Here is a 15,616-nt window from a genome sequence, read left to right on the forward strand (position 1 = left end):
AATAACGCTAAACAACACTGAAACGACCCTGCAGGCTTAGCAGATTTTTTCCGGTCCGCCGAGCCGACGGGTTGGACCGAGGTTTTTAATCCATTTCCAGTTAATTTTGAGTTCTTCTAACAGTGAATCTGCTAGGCCCTGAAAAGACCTTGGCTTTCGGGCTACTTGGAAGCATTTGGTACATAGTGATCCATCGTGTAAACTTGATCCTTGTAATACAACATAAATCCGTCTGATTGCGCTATCCTGCAATTTGACGTGTCATTTAACCGTTCAACAATCTTCAATCTAGAAGGGTGTGCCCCACAATCTGTAATCTTGGTAATCTATGCTTTTAATCTAGTTAACTATACAACTCAACACAACTAAGCAGTTTTCGAATAGTTAGTGTAAAGTGAGACTAGCTTGAATATACTGAGACTGAGTCATACCCAGACTGGATGAATCTTTAAATCCCAGTGCTAGAACCCTAGTATCTACGCGTATCCTCCCGGGGGTCTCTGTTTTAGGGCACTCCTTCCCATTCACATCGACTTAATAAATGAATTGTGAGGCTGTAGTTGCGAGCCTCAATTAAACGGCTATAGTTAGAAAAGGAAAAAAGGAAAAGTAATTGTACTGAATTATACCGAGTTTGAATTTCAAACGAATCCCGAACCTTGTAAGCAATGGCTGAACTTCATCTATATCATCACACCGAATTAAAATCACTACACGCTAACCTGTATGACCGGGACAAAGGGGGCGAAAGATGAAGTATCTAATGCTCTGTCACAATCCCATAATCTCACAAATCTGCAATGTGACTATTCCCTCGGGATCCCCGTATAGTAGTCTAACCGTTTCTGTACGCCAAGATATTCATGAATACCTCAAGCACTGACAGCAGACAAAATTCATCACGGACAGCACGGGTAAAGAGGCAATAAACAACGCAGTGAGCAGGGCAAGGCCTTCACAAGCACTTTGTCATGATTATGAGACCCACGAGAGGAATCAGGACCTGCAGTCCAGGAGCGCCAGCTACCCTCGACCTCGAAGTATAAAAGCAAGCTCATCCCCAGGTCTAGAGGATCATCCAGAACACCTCAGACAAGCACAGTTCCTCTTCTTCTCCATCTACCAAAAAACCCATCTTCAAGATGTACTTCTCCGCCGGAATCAAAGCAGCCCTGCTTCTCGCAGCATCCATTCCCGCGCAAGCATGGAACAGACTGGACAAGGACAACGCTGTGAGTCCACCTCCCCCAAAACAACAAATACAATCCAAAGAAAAGGAAGAATGCAATGTAACACTAACAACCCAGGCCCTCCTAGTCATCGACCACCAAGTCGGTCTTGCCCAACTCGTGCGTGATTACAACACAAACGACTTCCGCAACAACATCCTCGGTCACGCTGCCCTCGGCAATGTCTTCAACTTGCCAACCGTTTTGACCAGCTCCTCGGACACAGGTCCCAACGGTCTTATGCTCAAGGAGATTATTGACATGCACCCCAACGCGACCTTCGTCCGTCGTCAGGGTGAGGTCAATGCTTGGGATAATGCGGAGTTCCGCGCTGCGGTTAAGGCTACTGGCAAGAAGCAGTTGATTATTGCTGGTATTGTTACTGAAGTTTGTAAGTGGAAATGCTTATTGCTAGGATGAAAAAGAGAAAAAAAGAAAGGAATATGAAAAATAAATACTGATATCAAAACAGGCACCTCCTTCCTCGCTCTGTCTCTCATTGATGCCGGCTACGAAGTTTTCGCCAATACCGAAGCCAGTGGCACTTTCGATGTTAAGCTTGCTGAGGATGCGAATCGTCGTATGGAGAAGGCTGGTGTTACGCTCATGGGTCTGTTTGGTATTGTCTGTGATCTTATGCGTGATTGGCGGGGGACTCCTGGTCTCACTGAGGTTCTGCCTTTCCTTGATAAGTAAGTTGATACATGTTCTTGATCTTACTGCTGTGTCGAGATTGCTAACTTTTGTTTGTCTGTAGGTACCAGTTTGCTTACGGTCTTGTTGCCCGCCACCACGCTGGGTCTATTCAGAATGGTACCTTTTACCCTGTTGAGGGGACTTTGATTTAAGTTTGTTCATTGGAGATGATTGGTCAGACTTTGAGAGGTTCAGATTTGGATAAGTGAAGAGGTGAAGAGGTGAAGAGGTGAAGAGGTGAAGAGGTGAAGAGGTGAAGAGGTGAAGAGGTGAAGAGGTGAAGAGGTGAAGAGGTGGACGAGGAAAATGGGAGAAGTGGAAAGAAAAAGAGAAAAATTAGAAAAATAAATGTCTTGGTAATTGGGTATATAGCTTTCTTGAGAAGATAGTGTTGAATCCAATTATCAAGACAAACAGCAAGGTCATTGAAAAGTAAAGTAGACTTGTAGTTAACTCAAGCTTTGTCAATATGTTGAGACCCAGTCAAAGGTGATACATAGAAATGTTGATTTGGGTATTCTGAATGGTTCTCACCTATATTGTAGCTATAACACCCATGAGTAGGAAAATACCTGGAAAAAAAAGACACCATGAGGCCGCAAAAGCGGTCGACTATTCCTGTGTTTCATGCAGCCAAGTAAAGACGCAGAAATAAATGCAAGGTGAAACAGTCGGAATCCGATATGTTTGTAAATATATACAGAATAAAATAACAAGGCTATAAACAAGTACTTGGACATGGGTATCGACAATGCAATATTTGCAAGGAAGTTATAAAAACTTGGAGCTCTAGACCCGGTCTAGAGCCATACACATACACCCCGGATGGAGCGATGTAGTGATATCCATGTATGCGAAGGTTGGTAACATAGGCGAAGGCGTTGGAGGCATTGGAGGCATGAAACGGAGAGAGAATAAACATCGCATGTGAAATCCGGCGTGTGCTTGATGCAAAGAAACAAGAGACAAGTGGAAAAGGGAAAAATGAAAAAACAGAATATATACACACCGCTTCAAATAATGCTAGCAATCGTCATGCGTGAATGCGCCGAGCTAGACCGTCTGTCTGTATCAGAAGCCGATTCTGGCGCAAGAGTAGAAGAAGAAGAAGAAGAAGCCTCCAGCTTCGGCTGTCCCATCGGGACATCCCGTCCATAAGCCATCTGCTGCTGTTGTTGCTGATGCTGCTCGGTAAAGAGATCTTGCACGGTCTTCTCAATCCACTCCCACCCCTCCCACTCAACATCCGTCTCCATCTCCGTCCGATGCTGAGAGGATGTCGGCGTCGAGACATCCATCCCCATCCCCTCTAATTGAGATCCTGTCTCGGAGCCGTGCCATACCCAGCTGCCGTCGGAGGTCCCTTGCATATCGCCCGAGACATACGCCATCATTTCTTCGTCACGGTCGAGATCGGGGATGTGCCCCTCGGACGGGCGGATGCGGACGAGCAGACGTCGTAGGAAGAAGGCGAGGTATCGCCCGCAGGCTGCGTTGACGGTGCGCACGTCGCCGATTGATGAGAGTGCTTGTACGCAGGCTAGCGCGCCGGCGTACTCGCCACGGAAGAGGAGGAGGAGCGTGCAGCGCCAGATGTGTGTGCAGAGGAGGGACCCCGCGCTAGAGGCGAAGTGGGAGCGGGGATCGTTGGTGCTTTGGGGTCCTGGGTTTGTTGGGTAGTTGCGCATGCAGCGGGCGAGGATATTGGCTGTGTCAAGGGCTGTGGAGACGCAGTAGTCCATTGCTGAGGTGCGGACGATGTCAGGACAGAAGGGGGAGATGTTGTGGCGGTGGAGAAGGAGGCGGGCGTTTTGGAGGTAAATTACCGGGGCGAGGGAGCGGGGGTCGAGGTCTTGATCGGTTTTCGGGTGAAATTGGGAGGGGAATGTTGCGAGACAGGTGTTGAAGTGAAGTTCGAAAGTCTCCAGGGTGGCGGGGCTGATGGTTGCTGAACGTAGGGTGCGTGTGAGTTGGCCGATGGACCGGACGACATGGATAGTAGCTAGTAAGGGCGTGGTTTGCTGGCTGTCTGGAATGTTGCCTCCTCCTGTGATGTACTGGTCGTCCACGGGACATGGGAGATCGATATCGCAATCCTGGTCGTGGATTAACACCGGCTTCCCCATCTCAAGCGCGAGTAATCTGTCCCAGGCGTATAACCCCCACCAAACACGCTTCCGCATCTCCCCTTCGACCGCAGGCCACGGTCCGGAGTTGATGTGCAGCCCAATCTCTTGAGCCACACGTACCGCTGAGGCGATCCATACCCAACTAGCCGACTTCGAATTGACCTCGTAGAGAAAAATACTTGCTAGCAGCGCCGCACGAGCCCGATCCAAATTGAAGTTGTCATGCCAAACATCAATGATCCCACAGGATGTGCGTACGTATTTCTTCCCTTCTTCTTCCCGATTCGCCTCGTTCGTGTGGATCGCACCGCAGGCAAATACACCAAACAGCACGGCCGCCCATTCAGTCGAGACACCTAACAACGACCCCGACCGATAAACCTTTTCATACTCTGTGATGAATATGGGCCAATGAAGTACGGGAAGCACCGAGTGAATGCAACCGAAATACTGGGCTAGGAGATGATCTGCTACATCCTTCGGTGGCAGCTCCGGCGCATTTCCCGTCACCAATGACTCTGCACCCTGTTGGCGGTATGGGGTGGGCACCTTCAAGATGCCACGGCCGTAATGGCGGAGATTAGACCGCACCTCGGAGAAATCCTGTGGGATAGGCGCCTTCGAACGGCGCACTGGCCGATATTCAATCTCGGGCAACTTGATCATCGGCTGCGAAACACCTTCATCAACATCGACCATGCGATCCGGCCGCATCATGCCCGTCTGCAGGTGCTGTAATTGCTGTTTTGTATTCTGCAACTGCTTCTCCAGATCCTGGACCTGTTTGATGGACGACATGCGGCGGTTCGTCTCTTTGGTAAACTGACAGCGAACCCTGCGATTGTTACATTCGGTGCAACTGGACGACTCCGAGGCGTCGCATTTAACCTTGCGTTCGCGACAAGCATCGCAGCTAGGGTCCTTTCTACGCTGGCGATACGCGCGTTTCTGCTGTAATTGCGCGGCGGTCTGTTGCCCATGCCCAGGACTGGTTTGGTAGAGACCTGGGACTGAGTTCATTGGCGGGGCATCGGGAAGCGCCGTCTCACCCGGTGATCCAGAGGCAGAGTCATAAAAGCGTTGGTACGGTGATGTCGCGGGTGCAGCTGAGGGCATAGGCTGTAGTAAATGAGACATTCGCATCCCGCTGTCAGGTCTGCTCGGCGGAGCGGAAAGGAGCGCGGGAGCCGGGAATGCGCCCGACGTCACCGACTGCACGGGTGGCAGTTCGTAGCCTTGATTACCACGAAAAGGAGAGGGCTGCATGTTGGATGTATTCCAGTAAATAGAACAAATATGAGGGAAACAAATTCAAGAAAGAAGTGAGGGTGAGAATCTTAGAGGCGACTTTAGATAAGGGCTATCGCCACAGTCCCAAAGCGCATTCAAGATTTCGATTTCCCTTTTGTTATTTGAATAGAGACTGCGAAGCCATTGTTCAGATGTAGAAAAGGGAAATAGGAAGATAGAAAGATAAAAAGATAAAAAGATATGAAAATAAGAATAAAAGTAAAACCCAAAAATGCAATAAGCCTAAAAGGCCGGGATGATCGTGTATGCAAATGCCGAGGTTGGGAAAGATGAAGATCAAAGAATCCGGTGAAGAAAGGGAGATTGAGGAATGTAAAATCAACGTTAAAAAAAAAAGAGAGAGTGAAAGAGGAAAAGGGAAAGGAAAAGGGAAAAAAAAAAGAGTTTTTTTTTAAAAAAAAAAACGAACTATAGATCGACGAAGAAGAGTATTACGATCTACCTAACTCCATCAGTGGCCCCTAGCCAACGTATGCGATTTAAGGAATCTTCAACAGATCGGACCCAAGATACTACCTAGGTATGTTTCCCTCTACGGACAATAATGCATATATGCATTTTATTTATACTGATATTACAATGAAAGTGAGCCCGAGCTCAGCAGTGGTAGTGTTGAATAGTTGGATACTATAAAGAAGTACGGAGTAGTCCCACTGGGTTAATACATGTAGCCCTGGAGGGAATTAATGATAGTGTCAATATGTTAACAGTACTCCGTCTGGAGTACATAGTCTTAGCGATAATACGGTTATGAAGAAAACAGGGAAGGAAAAAAGGATACGTGGTCCATGAAGATCTCGCCCCTCTGCACAAGCCCTGATGATCGACTTCGGAAGTGCACCGGGACCACATGGAATCGGATGCGTTGGCCCGGACTTCTGACTTCTTTTTTCTTTTCTTTTCTTTTTTATTTTTCTTCCTATTTTCTTTGGACATTTTTGACTTTTTTTGACTTTTTTGCGACTCTTTCCCGAGGTCCCGAGATTTAACCTAATCCATACCTATGTTGTAGGTAGGTGCTTTAGATCTATATCCTTTGCTAGGTAAATATACGAATATACGGAGATAGAAGGAGTACCAACGTACCTTGCCAAGCCATCTCTTTAATTACAATATCCCAAGCTCCGGGGTTCCATCCCATCTAGGTTTGGTGCCGAGCACTGATGGAGAATATATCCAGTGAAATACCACTGGTGATTTATTCCATGCATAAATTTTACTGGATACGGAGTACGGAATATAGTGGACTGTAAATGCTGTGCAGAGAAATAAAATGAAAAAGGAAAAAGAAAAAACACCAAAAAAGGAAAGATCTTGGGGCACAGACAGCCTCAGCCGCTTAGGTTTTTTTGTTAATCTTTGCCATCTCCAGAGGTGACTGATGTATTCCCGGAACTTCTCCGGTCGGATCATCAAGCGAGAAAAAAAAAAGAAAAGAAAAAGAAAAAGAGAGATAACCCCCCTGTCAAGTCTCCCGCAACATTTGGACCTTGTAGAATCAATCTAAATATCCTCCCCAATGTCGCCATCGAGCCTCCTTTTCCCCGCTCGGTTAGAGATTAGGAGTTAGGAACTCGCTCCGAAACCCTAACACATCCCTCGTGACTATAGTTTTTTTCTTTTTCGCCGATGAACTTAAATTGAATGTTGTCAATTTAAAACTAAGGCACCTTGGAACTGTCTATCATTCCCAACTCGGCAAAGACCGACATGTTCCAATCCTTGGTCACAGGGGGTCCGTGTGAATGCAGCTAAACGCTTAACCCTAACGGAAAGACAGTTTACTCGGTTCGTGCCGGAACTATTCTCCATACAGTATGCAGGGGCTCAGCAATGGCACGTGTAAAGCATGGACCTGTGATATATACCCAAGGGCTCCGCACCCAATGATACATGCAGAAATACGGGAGTTGGTTGATGCCTAGTTTCACACTAGTTAAGAGGCCTTTCCTGGGTGTCGGAACTTGCGGTGTACTTCCTCCACTGCCATATGCAGCCTCTTGATTTGGTATCCTCTCATTTGGGAGGGCTCCAATTGGAACACTTCCATGTGGCGACTATCAATCGCCCCCATTTCTAATTTTATATTGTATATACATATCACGGTAATTGACTTCTCAGCTCACAGCCGTATTTTGATATCGGTAGTCCATATACGGGTAAAGGCACGCAGCTCGGCAGAGTCGGAGAAAAAGTAATATACCTACGCGCCCTAAGCGTGTTCTTCCTTCCCCCTCCCCCCCCACTTTCAACCAATGCAGGCATGGCTTTCTGTCGGGACGAAACCAGGTCAAGCCCACCTCAATTCGGTAATGACATACAATACATACATTATAGACAATATAACTCAATCTACTCCGTACGAGTACATACATATGTAAAACACATAATGTGATACCAATTTAATTGTTCTGCCCTTGGATCAATGCCCCACAGCGGGACAACGATCGAGATGAAACACCCGTTAACCGAGTCATTCCGATTTGCTCTGCTTGACAACTGTCACCGGTTGTCAACCCGAGACTCCCGATGTCTTCCGTGTGCTAGTCCCCGGCTGTGTTTCAGATCAAATGGACTCTTTACGTTGGAGATCTGAGACGGTTCGGGTTGTTTACCGAGTAGATGGTGGAAGTGGGATGCTTGTTTTTTTTTTTTTTGTTTTCACTTATATCCTAGGAAAGAATTTGATTTTAAGATTTTTCGTTCATTGTGGGTTTAGTCATGGTCTTGTTAGGAGTCAAATATGAGGTTATGCAAGTGTTTATATGCTAGTGTGGAGTTTGAAGGATCCATGCCCACAACAGGATGCAACCCTGATATCTGCGCTAAGCACAACATAACTAAATACATATGTGCGTAGTGGTATCCTGGGAACAATGTGCATGCAAGGTCTCACATGCGTCAATTAAAGCTTGGCTATATTATGTCTTAGATTCGACGAATCAAGCTGATTTCTTTGATTGCTTATGCCCGTCGGAACATACCATCCACAGGCAGAAAGTGGTATATCCCCGAACGATGACATCAACACGTTCGTGGAGAAACTACTCGCTCGCAATAATATTGCATGAACTCCGATCAGCCCCGAGTAGACGTTTCACATCGTACATATCCCGGCGCCTTGTTCGGTGAATTAGACTACGCTGCACGTGGTACGAGAATCACTCCCGCTATTAGCCCATAGAAAGCTTTTCTGCACGCTTATCTTCGGATAAAGATTCGGCTTTGTCGAGCCGAACCGACGACGGAACAGTATTGGGACCAACTAGTGGATTGTCGGAGTCAGCAACAAGGTCATTGATAATAGCCTCATATAAGCCTCGTTCACATGCTTGCAGTTCCGGAAGAAGTCAAAGCACATCCACTAGAACTAGAATTGAAGCTTATGTATCCATGGTATTCATCCCTGCCTTCTACAACGCTGACACGGGGGCTCAAGAACTAGCCCTTTTCTTGAATGAGTGTAGCGACGTAGCCTGAGCTACTGGTTAGCTGCGTAAATAGCGTGTCGTATATGGTGCGGTTAGTTGCTCCGACGATCATGTCTCAGCTGTCTCTGGTGCATGGGTCGCTCCAGTTTGTGGCGTCGAGGAGCGCCGGAGTCCGTGTAGCATACATTGTAGGCGTTGAACTGCAGTCGGTGTTCGCCGCAAAAGGTTGTTTTGTTTCTGCTTTGTGAAGTAGGTAGGAGGCTGTCTCCCGCATTATCCGTCATTGTAGAAGGTCATACCATTCTCATATCATTCTCATTCGGATACCACGAATCCTTCCAGGCAGCAGTCAAACAAGGGACAGTAAGAACAGTGTCTGTGTGAGAAAGAATAAGAGGAAAAGTTCGATCAAAATCACGCGAATCAGTAATGGTTCCAATTAGGTATGTGATTTTTAATCAGTGGACGATTGAAACAAGAGCTGCGCATTTCGTTTGACAGGATTTATTTAGTATTTTCAGCCTTCTCCTGCTTGTGCTCTTCCCATTTCTCCATAATCACGTTGACGATCTTGGTCAGCCCTTCCATTTCCTCCGCAACTTCCAGCCCCATGCCATGTGGGTCAATACTGCAGCCAACATATACCGGGATGGAAAATCGTCGAGCCAAAATTTTGGCTATGCGGGCTGTGTATTCAATGCTAGATGGTGATGTGTAGAGCGTTGTCGATATTGTCGACTTGGGTGAAGTGCGCTACATAAATGTCAGCCATGTCTCATACCACAAATAATTTTATTGGAAAAAAGTAATGAAATTCCAATTATCAGATTCGGGAAATCCGTTTAGCGCGACAGGTCTCCTGCCTGGTTGGAGCTTGAAGTTGGGCTGTGCGCGACAGATTGCGGTATATTACACTTCGAGCTGGACAGGGAAGAAAGAGGTGTTCCAGATTTGAGCCAAACAACCATGTCATCCCTTGTCCATATAGTATGGTACAAGAAAATTACATTGCGTAATATGACAAAGAATTCCAAACTTGGTAGATAAGGTACTTACATCAGGCATCGCATAGACGAAGCTTCCCATTGGTTTGATAGAGCCGCCCGAATCACCTGGCGACGAGGTAGCCAGAAATACCATGGCGCAATGGCCCAAAAAGTTCAGGTGAACATGTGCTGTTGTATGCAAAGCTTTGGGCAAGGTGAAGGAGATCTCTTGAGGCTTGACACTGGGAGTAGCTAGCTCCGCCAAAGGAACGGCTGGTGGGGCTTCGGTCGCCATAGTTATTGTTCTATCGGTTCTCGTGTAAAGTAAGGGGTATGTGTTCAAAAGAAAATGTACACGAGAATGGTATTCAGACAAGTTGTTGAAAGTCGGAACATTCAATATCGAATCCCCGCCCTGGGACTGTTACGGTACGCCACAACAGCCACGCGTGACTTAATTCCTATTGGCTCCCGACCTATTATTGCTGGCAGAAAATGACTCTCTTCACCTCTTTGTACATTTTTCTCATGGAGATATAATAATAGCCCATAGTAGTATTTTCTGTTGATCGCATATTTTAGTTGCGCTTCCCATTTACTACATTGTCCTATGGCTAGGTAGTCTGCAGCTATACATCCATTGTATAGTGTTTATATTCTAAATGAGAAGGCGGAGAGTAGCGCGGTAAAGCCAAGTTACCCAATAGGAGTCGTTGTTTGCCTCAGGAAAGATTGCCCACTTGTTTCGTCTGCCCCTCCATATACTTTCTCTGGTCTCGCTCCTTTTGTCTTTTTCAACATTGTTCCTTCTTCTTCTTCTTCTCCGTCGCTGTCGATTCTCTTTTAGGGTGTGTGACCCTGTAGCATTGAGTAGCATCGTTAGACGTGGAGCTAGTCTGACAGCCTCCACATGGCATCTGAGCATCAAAAGCCCCAGACCGGGGAGGAGGAAAGCGGCTGGGGAGGGGACTTCGACCCTTTCGCTGATCCCGAAGAACGTAGGGTCCTATTTGCTGCGTTTGACTCATTCAGGTACGTGGGTAGACAGTTTATTACAAGATATGCCTTTTTGGCTTCCAAGATTGTAGCTTCCCGATGATTCGGATTGAAACAACCAATTGCCTTGATACAATCGCAATGATTTTGGCTAATCTACCCATAGACAATATCGGCGAACTGCGCATATGAATACTACTCATCGTCGACGGCAAGCTTTCTATGCCCTACCCTCTGCACACTGGCAGATGCTCTCGGAGCCTCCATTCTCCATCCTTGATAACTTCAATAAGGTGGACGATGCCATTGACACCAATGCCGATATCGCGGATGCAATTCTAGCGCTGGGCCTCCAGTCATTTGGTCTTTCTGCAAACCCCGACAGCACCGATCCTACTCAAAATTGGCATGACATAGCCACTTCATCAGATGTCAACAAAGCGCACTCAACGATACGCCAGTTCTATCGTGACTGGAGTGCCGAAGGACGACCGGAGAGAGAAGTCTGCTATGATCCCGTGCTCCAGGCTCTCAACGAGGAGTTCAAGATACGGCGTGATAACGGAGAGGAAATCCGTGTTCTGGTTCCTGGCGCTGGACTGGGCCGTTTAGTGTTCGAAATCTGTATGGCAGGCTACGACGCCGAGGGAAACGAGATCTCCTACCACCAGCTGCTCGCCAGTAGCTGGGTTCTGAACCACACCGACGGGCCGGCAAAGCACGCTCTTCATCCTTTTGCATTGCATTTCTCCAATCTCCAATCTCGAGCACAGCAACTCCAGCAAGTTATGATCCCTGATGTACACCCCGGATTCGCTATGCAGGAGGCTGCCAGTACTGGTCGCCGCTTGGGTGCGATGTCCATGTCCGCAGCAGATTTCACTGTATTGTACACCCAACCGAGCAACCACGAGACGTTTGATGCGGTCACGACTGTTTTCTTCATTGATACAGCTCCAAACCTTATTCGATACATCGAGACGATCCGACACAGCCTCAAACCAAATGGGCTCTGGATTAACGTGGGTCCATTACTATGGCATTTCGATGATGGCCACTCCCGTAAAGGGAGTGGTTCCGAATACGAGGGGGCTGGGATTGGCGAGCCGGGCAATGTGGAGTTATCCGAGGATGAAGTGCTGAGCCTTGTGGAGCGTATGGGCTTCCGCCTAGAAAAGCGTGGAGATCGGAAGGCTTGCGGCTACATTCAGGATCCCAACAGCATGCTTCAGAATCTTTATCAGCCATCTCACTGGGTGATGCGAAAAGTGGTGGTTTAAATTGGGGGCTGGTCGGAAAGCGGACAAGCCCCTGTAATTTGGGAGGCATTGCTATTTTTTTTTGTTGGGGGCCAAAACTCGGGACAAAGAAGCAGCCTAATGAGTTAGTAAAAATGGAGACTCGAAAATATTTCCATCCACGGGTATCGACTACCTCCCCGTCCACGGGTATATATAGTAGCTCACGTATTTCACAAAGATATACTCCGTACCTACTCTTTAACTATTACTAAGTAGCACCCCGCGGGGAGCTGGGCGCCAAGGGAAACGGGGAGATTGAATTAGATGACAATTCCAACTAATAATTTGAAGAATTTGAGGAATTCGGAGATTTATATCCATATATATACTCCGTACTCGTACTCTATACATAGTATCTTATAACATCCTTATAAACAAAGCCTAAATTAAATATAAGATCCTAAATATCAATTTCACCTCAACCAGAGAATCGGGAATATAATCATCAATTTCTAATTTCCTACCTAGTTATATACTATGTGTATAGTTACTAATTTTAAACTAGGTAACTAACTAAATGTAATCAGTTTGTCATTCTTTCACGTCTCTTTGATCTCCACAATTTACCGTAAACCCTCAGCCTCACTTTCCCCCTCTTTCATCTTCCCCCCCCCTTCCCATTTCTTACTCTTTTCCCTTTCTTGTTGCCTCACATGGATCTCATGAGTTCCCGATTTAAGTCATTTGGCTTTAGGAACAAACATAAAGCTCCTCCTAATTCCACCCCGATTGTTCCTCCCACCCCTAGTTCCCCACCCCCATCCGGTCACAGTTCATCAACAACAAGCCTCCCAATGAATCATCAGCAGCCACAGCCTCAGTTAGGCCGACCCCCAAGTTACACAAATAACAGACCGACCAGTCCAATGGTTCATGGTCAACAACAGCCCCCGCCCATCACTACAAACCTCCAATACAATCCGAATGCTCCCTTGAACGGCCCACCGGGTTATGGCATGCAGCAGCAGCAGATGGCTCCAAGTATCCCAGCGTCACTGTCCAACACTCAGTATCCAGGGCGCAACCCTGCCGTCGAGGTCGAGGGTGGGGGTCGGAGCAAGGCCCAACTGATTGTCGGTATTGACTTCGGTACAACCTTCTCGGGTGTCGCATATGCATTTGCGACCAACAATCAGGCAAGCGAGGACATCATCACGGAATGGCCCGGGGCTGGAACCCACGCAAAACAAAAGGTGAGCGTGACCAACAAGTATCCTCCATGAACGCGAGTCTGACGACGGGCTCCTCTACTAGATTCCCACCGTCCTCTACTACGACCAATACCAAAAGGTAGTAGGATGGGGCCCCGATATCGCCGACGCTCTCGCCCCGACCGGATACCCCAAACCCCAAGTGCAGAAGGTCGAGTGGTTCAAGCTCCAGCTGATGCTCTCCGGAAACACCTATATTGATCCCATCAACCTGCCTCCCCTGCCCCCGGGCAAGTCCGAAATCGATGTCGCTGCCGATTACCTCTTCAAGCTACGACAAGCCATTCGCGCTCAGCTGCAAAAAGCCCTGGGAGAGGTGTTCACGCGCGAGGAACGCAATATCCGATACTATCTGACGGTACCAGCTATTTGGAACGACGCCGGCAAGGCCGCGACGCGGACCGCTGCCATTCAAGCAGGCTTCTTGCGCGACGAGAACGATAACCGTCTCACACTAGTCTCAGAGCCCGAGGCAGCGGCTTTGTTCTGTGCCAAGAGCGGACTGCTCAACTTGAAGGTGGGCGATGCTATTTTGATTGTGGATTGCGGTGGTGGTACCGTGGATTTGATCGCATACGAGGTCGAGGAAGAGCAGCCTTTCAGTGTGATGGAATGTACTGCCGGGTCTGGTGACTCGTGTGGTTCAACGGCTCTGAATCGGAACTTCAGTAACATCTTGCGCGCGAAGATCCGGAAGATGAAGCTGCCAGATGGCTCTCGGACGGCGGGCAAGGTCTACGCGAAGTGTATCATGGACTTTGAGAACCGTATCAAGGCCGACTTCCGCAACAACGGACAAAAATGGGCAGTGGACGTGGGTATCGAGGCTGACTTCCCCGATGCTGGTATTGAGGAGGGCTACATGACATTCATGAACGAGGAGATCCTTCAGTGCTTTGAGCCTGTCGTGAACCGTATCCTCGAGTTGGTCCGCAACCAGATTATCGCCATTCAAGCACAGAACCGTCTGATCCAGGTAAGAGCATCCCGGTCTAGTCTTCGGCCCAAAGCTAACGAGTTTGTAGAACGTCCTGGTCGTCGGTGGATTCGGTGCTTCAGAATACCTCTTCCAGCAAATCAAGCTCCACGTGCCGCCACAGTATCAGACAAAGGTTGTCCGCCCGATGGACTCGGTGGCTGCGATCGTCAAGGGTGCAGTCACCGCAGGTATTACCGAGCGGGTCATCACACACCGTGTAGCACGTCGGCACTACCTTATGGCCACGCTTCAGCCATTCAAGGAGGGCTATCACCCGGAACAGTACCGTGTGCCCAGTTTGGACGGTCGCGATCGATGCAAGTACACCCGTCAGATTTTCGTCCAAAAGGGAGAGCGTGTCAGGATTGGTGAACCAGTCAAGGTCAGCTTCTTCCGTCAAGTTGCACCTGGCGCCACCCTCATGTACGAGGATGTGCTGTATGCCTGTGACGAGGATGTCTGCCCCGAGTACACCAAGGATCCACGTAAGTTGAGAGATTACATTTCCCTAGGTTTGTGCAAATTACTAATGCTTTCCCTAGGCATCAAGGAAGTCGTCACACTCACCTCCGATCTATCACGCAAGAACCTCGAGACCGACTTCGAGCGCATGGACACACCCCAGGGCATCTTCTACCGTGTCTACTTCGATATTTACCTCACGCTGGACGGCAGTGAATTCAGCGCCGAACTGGTCTGCCAGAACGAGATCATGGGCCGCTGCCGTGCCAAGTTCCGTTGATTTACCAACTTTCGCACACAGGAAACACATAAGAAAACACACATACGCGAGCCATATATACATCCCTCCTGGACGAGGCCCACGGCATCATCGGCGAACAGAGGTGTGGCCATGACACAAGCTTTATTGATTTAAATTTCCCTCACATTGGTCTTGGATCGGTGAACTGGTCCAATACCCCTAACCGGTTGATCGGGCATCACTGCACCGGCGAATAGGCGTTATCTGTGTTGATTCTTGGGGAATCCCTGTGCCGTTTTTAAATATATGCCACAGGTTGGTGGAACCATTTGTTTTGCCTACTTGTTCCCTTGGCGGTTCCTGTTTTTATCTCTTTCTTCTTCTCTCCTTATTTTTTTCTTCTCTCGCCTTCTTAGATACCTCTTGACTATTGTGTTTTGTTGGAATGATATTGACGAGCTGTGGTCCTCACCTGACTTATAATTTCCAGCTCCATCTACATATTTATACTTCCATGTACCCATGATCATGAGCATGTATAAAGCATATGCCATGGCATCTAACCTATCATCAAGTTCATCCATTCCACGTATTTAATCTAGACAACAATTGAACATTGTCAAACCTCCCCGCTTTTTAGACTG

At 47.9% G+C, this 15,616-nt stretch overlaps 6 protein-coding genes across 6 annotated transcripts; 3 read left to right on the forward strand and 3 right to left on the reverse strand.

The window, feature by feature from the left end:
- Positions 1-1,142: 1,142 nt before the first annotated feature.
- N7455_003490 (putative isochorismatase family hydrolase) lies at positions 1,143-2,077 on the forward strand (the record flags this gene model as incomplete). Its single annotated transcript, XM_065604501.1, has 4 exons — positions 1,143-1,232; positions 1,308-1,620; positions 1,702-1,921; positions 1,987-2,077. 4 exons carry the CDS (start codon positions 1,143-1,145, stop codon positions 2,075-2,077), a joined length of 714 nt encoding a protein of 237 aa, XP_065462992.1.
- An 861-nt stretch (positions 2,078-2,938) lies between these two features.
- N7455_003491 (transcription factor domain-containing protein) lies at positions 2,939-5,320 on the reverse strand (the record flags this gene model as incomplete). The annotated part of the gene is made up of 1 exon (XM_040961273.2): positions 2,939-5,320. One exon carries the CDS (start codon positions 5,318-5,320, stop codon positions 2,939-2,941), a length of 2,382 nt encoding a protein of 793 aa, XP_040808286.2.
- Positions 5,321-8,888: 3,568 nt separating this feature from the next.
- Positions 8,889-9,080, reverse strand: N7455_003492 (uncharacterized protein; the record flags this gene model as incomplete). Its single annotated transcript, XM_065604502.1, has 1 exon — positions 8,889-9,080. The coding sequence occupies one exon, from the start codon at positions 9,078-9,080 to the stop codon at positions 8,889-8,891; it is 192 nt and encodes a 63-aa protein (XP_065462993.1).
- A 220-nt stretch (positions 9,081-9,300) lies between these two features.
- N7455_003493 (proteasome assembly chaperone 4 family protein) lies at positions 9,301-10,077 on the reverse strand (the record flags this gene model as incomplete). Its single annotated transcript, XM_040961297.2, has 2 exons — positions 9,301-9,549; positions 9,853-10,077. The coding sequence occupies 2 exons, from the start codon at positions 10,075-10,077 to the stop codon at positions 9,301-9,303; spliced, it is 474 nt and encodes a 157-aa protein (XP_040808292.2).
- Positions 10,078-10,692: 615 nt separating this feature from the next.
- N7455_003494 (carnosine N-methyltransferase family protein) lies at positions 10,693-12,058 on the forward strand (the record flags this gene model as incomplete). Its single annotated transcript, XM_040961279.2, has 2 exons — positions 10,693-10,814; positions 10,945-12,058. The coding sequence occupies 2 exons, from the start codon at positions 10,693-10,695 to the stop codon at positions 12,056-12,058; spliced, it is 1,236 nt and encodes a 411-aa protein (XP_040808257.1).
- An 887-nt stretch (positions 12,059-12,945) lies between these two features.
- On the forward strand, positions 12,946-15,011 carry N7455_003495 (Hsp70 family protein; the record flags this gene model as incomplete). Its single annotated transcript, XM_040961303.2, has 4 exons — positions 12,946-13,272; positions 13,334-14,266; positions 14,316-14,754; positions 14,812-15,011. The coding sequence occupies 4 exons, from the start codon at positions 12,946-12,948 to the stop codon at positions 15,009-15,011; spliced, it is 1,899 nt and encodes a 632-aa protein (XP_040808282.1).
- Positions 15,012-15,616: the final 605 nt, after the last annotated feature.

The sequence above is a fragment of the Penicillium solitum genome, assembly GCF_028829755.1.
Source record: "Penicillium solitum strain IBT 25940 chromosome Unknown utg000001l_segment0_segment0, whole genome shotgun sequence".
NCBI lineage: Eukaryota > Fungi > Ascomycota > Eurotiomycetes > Eurotiales > Aspergillaceae > Penicillium > Penicillium solitum.